Here is a 6,000-nt window from a genome sequence, read left to right on the forward strand (position 1 = left end):
TGTGACACTCTAGGTTCATCCTAGCAGGGTGGGTTGTGACACTCTGTTCATCCTAGCAGGGTGGTATGGCACACTGGTTCATCCTAGCAGGGTGGGTTGAGACACTCTGGTTCATCCTAGGGTGGGTTGTGACACTCTGGTTCATCCTAGCAGGGTGGGTTGTGACACTCTGGTTCATCCTAGCAGGGTGGGTTGTGACACTCTAGTTCATCTAGCAGGGTGGTTTGTGACACTCTGGTTCATCCCTAGAGCAGGGTGGGTTGTGACACTCTGGTTCATCCTAGCAGGGTGGGTTTGACACTCGTATCTAGCAGGGGTGACCTCTGGTTCATCCTAGCAGGTGGGTTAGGCCACTTGTTCATCCTAGCAGGGTGGGTTTGACACTCTGGTTCATCCTAGCAGGGTGGGTTGTGACACTCTTTCATCCTAGCAGGGTGGGTTTGACACTCTAGTTCATCCTAGCAGGGTGGGTGTGCCACTCTAGTTCATCCTAGCAGGTGGGTTATGGCACACTGGTTCATCCTAGCAGGTGTGGGTTGAGACACTCTGGTTCATCTTAGCAGGGTGGGTTGTGACACTCTGGTTCATCCTAGCGGGTGGGTTTGACGTTCTCTGGTTCATCCTAGAATGGTGGGTTGTGACACTCTGGTTCATCCTAGCAGGGTGGGTTGTGACACTCTGGTTCATCCTAGCAGGGTGGGTTGTGACACTGGTTCATCCTAGCAAGGTGGGTTGTGACACTCTGGTTCATCCTAGCAGGGTGGGTTGTGACACTCGGTTCATCCTAGCAAGGTGGTTGTGACACTCTAGTTCATCCTAGCAGGGTGGGTTATGCCACTCTAGTTCATCCTAGCAGGGTGGGTTGTGCCACTCTAGTTCATCCTAGCAGGGTGGGTTATGGCACACTGGTTCATCCTAGCAGGGTGGGTTGAGACACTCTGGTTCATCTTAGAGGGTGGGTTGTGCACTCTGTTCATCCTAGCAGGGTGGGTTGTGACACTCTTGGTCATCCTAGCAGGGTGGGTTATGACACTGGTTCATCCTAGCAGGGTGGGTTGTTACACTCTGGTTCATCCTAGCAGGGTGGGTTGTGACACTCTGGTTCATCCTAGACAAGGTGGGTTGTGACACTCTAGTTCATCCTAGCAGGGTGGGTTATGCCACTCTAGTTCATCCTAGCAGGGTGGGTTGTGCCAACTCTAGTTCATCCTAGCAGGGTGGGTATGTGACACTCTGGTTCACTAGCATCGTGGGTTGACGTTCTCTGGTTCATCCTAGAATGGTGGGTTGTGACACTCTGGTTCATCCTAGCAGGGTGGGTTGGGACACTCTAGTTCATCCTAGCAGGGTGGGTTGTGACACTCTTGTCATCCTAGCAGGGTGGGTTATGGCACACTGGTTCTCCTAGCAGGGTGGGTTGAGGACACTCTGGTTCATCCTAGAGGGTGGGTTGTGACACTCTGGTTCATCCTAGCAATGGTGGGTTGTGACACTCTAGTTCATCCTAGCAGGGTGGGTTATGCCACTCATGGTTCATCCTAGCAGGGTGGGTTGTGCCACTTAGTTCATCCTACAGGGTGGGTTATGGCACACTGGTTCATCCTAGCAGGGTGGGTTGAGACACTCTGGTTCATCTTCAGCAGGGGTGGGTTGTGACACTCTGGTTCATCCTAGCAGGGTGGGTTATGACACTGTTCATCCTAGCAGGGTGGGTTGTTACACTCTGGTTCATCCTAGCAGGGTGGGTTGTGACACTCTGGTTCATCCTAGCAAGGTGGGTTGTGACACTCTAGTTCATCCTAGCAGGGTGGGTTATGCCACTCTAGTTCATCCTAGCAGGGTGGGTTGTGCCACTCTAGTTCACCTAGCAGGGTGGTTTATGGCACACTGGTTCATCCTAGCAGGGTGGGTTGACGTTCTCTGGTTCATCCTAGAATGGGGGTGTGTGACACTCTGGTTCATCCTAGCAGGGTGGGTTGTGTGACACTCTGTTATCCTAGCAGGGTGGGTTGTGACACTCTTGTTCATCCTAGCAGGGTGGGTTATGGCACCTGGTTCATCCTAGCAGGGTGGTTGAGACACTCTGGTTCATCTAGCAGGGTGGGTTGTGACACTCTGGTTCATCCTAGCAGGTGTGGGTTGTGACACTCTGGTTCATCCTAGCAGGTGGGTTGGACACTCTAGTTCATCTAGCAGGGTGGGTGGTTTGGACACTACTGGTTCATCTAGCAGGGTGGGTTGTGACACTCTGGTTCATCCTAGCAGGGTGGGTGTGACACTCTGGTTCATCCTAGCAAGGTGGGTTGTGACACTCTGGTTCATCCTAGCAGGGTGGGTTATGCACTCTTGTCATCCTAGGGTGGGTTGTGACACTTAATTCATCCTAGCAGGGTGGGTTTGCCACTCTAGTTCATCCTAGCAGGGTGGGTTGTGCCACTCTAGTTCATCCTAGCAGGTGGGTTATGGCACACTGGTTCATCCTAGCAGGGTGGGTTGAGACACTCTGGTTCATCTTAGCAGGTGGTTGTGACACTCTGGTTCATCCTAGCAGGGTGTGTTGACGTCTCTGGTTCATCCTAGAATGGTGGGTTGTGACACTCTGGTTCATCCTAGCAGGGTGGGTTGTGACACTCTGGTTCATCCTAGCAGGGTGGGTTATGACACTGGTTCATCCTAGCAAGGTGGGTTGTGACACTCTGGTTCATCCTAGCAGGGTGGGTTGTGACACTCTAGTTCATCCTAGCACGGTGGGTTATGGCACTACTGGTTCATCCTAGCAGGGTGGGTTGAGACACTCTGGTTCATCTAGCAGGGTGGGTTGTGACACTCTGGTTCATCCTAGCAGGGTGGGTTGACGTTTCTCTGGTTCATCCTAGAATGGGGGTTGTGACACTCTGGTTCATCCTAGCAGGGTGGGTTGTGACACTCTGGTTCATCCTAGCAGGGGGGTTAGACACTGTTCATCCTAGCAAGGTGGTTGTGACACTCTGGTTCATCCTAGCAGGGTGGGGTGTGAACACTCTAGGTTCATCTAGCAGGGTGGATTATGCCACTCTAGTTCATCCTAGCAGGGTGGGTTGTGCCACTGCAGTTCATCCTAGCAGGGTGGGTTATGGCACATGGTTATCCTAGCAGGTGGGTTGAGACACTTGGTTCATCTTAGCAGGGTGGGTTGTGACACTCTGGTTCATCCTAGCAGGGGGTTTGACGTTCTCTGGTTCATCTAGAATGGTGGGTTGTGACACTTGGTTCATCCTAGCAGGGTGGGTGTGACACTCTAGTTCATCCTAGCAGGGTGGGTTGTGACACTCTTGTTCATCCTAGCAGGGTGGGTTATGGCACACTGGTTCATCCTAGCAGGGTGGGTTGAGACACTCTGGTTCATCCTAGCAGGGTGGGTTGTGACACTGTATTTCATCCTAGCAGGGTGGGTTGTGACACTCTGGTTCATCCTAGCAGGGTGGGTTGTGACACTCTGGTTCATCCTAGCAGGGTGGGTTGTGACACTCTGGTTCATCCTAGCAGGGTGGGTTGTGACCACTCGGTTCATCCTAGCAGGGTGGGTTGTGACACTCTGGTTCTCTAGCAAGGTGGGTTGTGACACTCTGGTTCATCCTAGCAGGGGGTTGCCACTCTTGTTCATCCTAGCAGGGTGGGTTTTGACACTCTGGTTCATCCTAGCAGGGTGGTTGTGACACTCTAATTCATCCTAGCAGGGTGGGTAGCCACTCTAGTTCATCCTAGCAGGGTGGGTTGTGCCACTCTAGTTCATCCTAGCACGGTGGGTTATGGCACACTGGTTCATCCTAGCAGGGTGGGTTGAGACACTCTGGTTCATCTTAGCAGGTGGGTTGTGACACTCTGGTTCATCCTAGCAGGGTGGTTGACGTTCTTGGTTTCATCCTAGAAGGGTGGGTTGTGACACTCTGGTTCATCCTAGCAGGGTGGGTTGTGACACTCTGGTTCATCCTAGCAGGGGGGTTGTGACACTCTGGTTCATCCTAGCAGGGTGGGTTGTGACACTCTGGTTATCCTAGCCGGGTGGGTTATGGCACTCTGGTTCATCCTAGCAGGGTGGGTTGTGACACTCTAGTTCATCCTAGCAGGTGGATTGAGACACTCTAGTTTCATCCTAGGCAGGGTGGGATAAGCGCTGTGTTGTAGGGGAGCTGGAGTGAATGGTATTTCTCATGCGAGGAATGACCTTCCACAAGAGCTGTGAAGGTCATTGTTGCCTTACTTTTTATATAAAACTGCACAGATAGAGACTTTACTCTTACAGGAAATCACTGGCAAACTGTCATTTCACTGTTTCAATATCTCGAAAAGCATCTTGATGAGTTAAAACGTAATACTCCACACTTGCGTTGTTTCTGACTAGGACTTTGCTGGTCAATATGGCACTATATGTCGTTACATATCAAGGAAATGGGCCAAGCAGCAGTTCAATATTCTCCGGTTACACGGCTATTGAGTCAATCACTACGAAAGATCAATGAGGTTGCAAAGGTCACTGCGGACCTTGCCTGCACCCAGAGGCCTGCTAATCCCATAATGATGCTGTAGTCTAAGAGGCTCAGGCACATCACTGGCCACGTCAGGTCACTTCACTATACAGTCTGGTACAAATACTCTTAAAGGGGCAGTGCAGTCAAAAACGTGTTCCTGTGTTTTATATCTATTTCCACACTATGAGGTAAGAAAAATACTGTGAAATTACGAAATTATGATAATTCCGTTTTAGTGTAAGAGGTGTTGGAAAAGACTGCCTGAAATGTCTGCTGTTTTGCATGGGTGGGGTTTTGGACCTGGTATAAGTTCAAGACCTATAACATAGAGAGTTTGCTCTCCTCTGCTAATAACACTAGATCTTTTTTTAGTTTTTTTGTACAAGTCCTTCGCGTTAGGTTTTCCAATTAGGCCCGCCACTCAACCACTCCCAGACAGTCCTAGCAAGATTCTTACTTGAGAAAATTGCTTTTAGTTAAGAAGTTATTTCTGTTATTTTTGACAATCTTTAATGAAAACATCAGAGTAAGGTACTTCATTGTTACCCAGAAAAAAGGTACTTGAGATAAAAAGAAACAAGGAAAATCTAAATACCCATAAATCAGAGATCACCTATGTGACAGTAGTTTTCTGCATATGCTTTCACATTGACATCAAAGCATGATTCCCTCAAAAGTCAAGTTAGGCATGTAGTACAGCACTGTCTGCAATGAGGCCATATAAGCCCATCTTCACTGTTCTATTCATATATACAGATATATGTATGTTTAACATAATATGCCCCTCCTTCCTCCCTCTAGTCCTGGGCCTCAGCGGGAGTTAAGAGTGCAGCCGCCACCAGCTCCGTGGTGTTTGTGTTCTGGCTCCCTCCTCTCAAACTCAACGGCATCATCAGGAAGTACATTGTCTTCTGTTCCAACTTCACCCCACGGTACGGAGGCTCTATTTATTAACACAGCTCTTCACAGCAGCCTGAAGCTCATTACAACACTGCCTCCAGTTCTCCCATTCTGGGCTGTATTAGAAAGTCCTGTAGGGAGAGAGAAAGCTCATGAAGATTACTCCCTGTTCAAGTTGTATGATAAATACGTAGACGTGTAACCCCTTCCCTTTCTCCTTCCCTTCTTCAGGTGATGAGTGAGTTTGAGGCTTCTCCTGATGGTATTTCTACAGAGTGCCAAACCTGGCCGCAACAGGAAGTACAGCATCTGGGTGGCTGCCGTGACAGCTGCTGGGCGAGGCAACATCAGTGAGACACCACAGTGGAACCTCGGGCCAAAGGTACGGCTGCCTGTGTAACAGTGTAACTATTGAACGTTGGGAATCAAAACTGATGTTTCTGAAGTATTAGTGATTGCAGTATGATGTTGATTGAATGATATCTGGATATGCTTGCATTCTGTATTATCATCATTGTTATCCATTGGAATAGAATGGTAAAGTCACAGGGATGCATGTGTGTAACCCCCTAGCTCCTGCCAGGATCCTGAC

At 49.6% G+C, this 6,000-nt stretch overlaps 1 protein-coding gene across 1 annotated transcript in view; it reads left to right on the top strand.

Moving 5' to 3' along the window:
- LOC120028450 (Down syndrome cell adhesion molecule homolog) overlaps positions 1-5,643 on the top strand; it is a 121,959-nt gene extending 116,316 nt beyond the window's left edge. The window contains exons 33-34 of the mRNA XM_038973663.1: positions 5,310-5,440; positions 5,640-5,643. Coding sequence (XP_038829591.1) covers positions 5,310-5,440; positions 5,640-5,643 — 135 coding nt within the window. The remainder of the gene's footprint in view (positions 1-5,309; positions 5,441-5,639) is intronic.
- The last annotated feature ends 357 nt before the right edge of the window (positions 5,644-6,000 follow it).

The sequence above is a fragment of the Salvelinus namaycush genome, chromosome 34, assembly GCF_016432855.1.
Source record: "Salvelinus namaycush isolate Seneca chromosome 34, SaNama_1.0, whole genome shotgun sequence".
Lineage (NCBI taxonomy): Eukaryota > Metazoa > Chordata > Actinopteri > Salmoniformes > Salmonidae > Salvelinus > Salvelinus namaycush.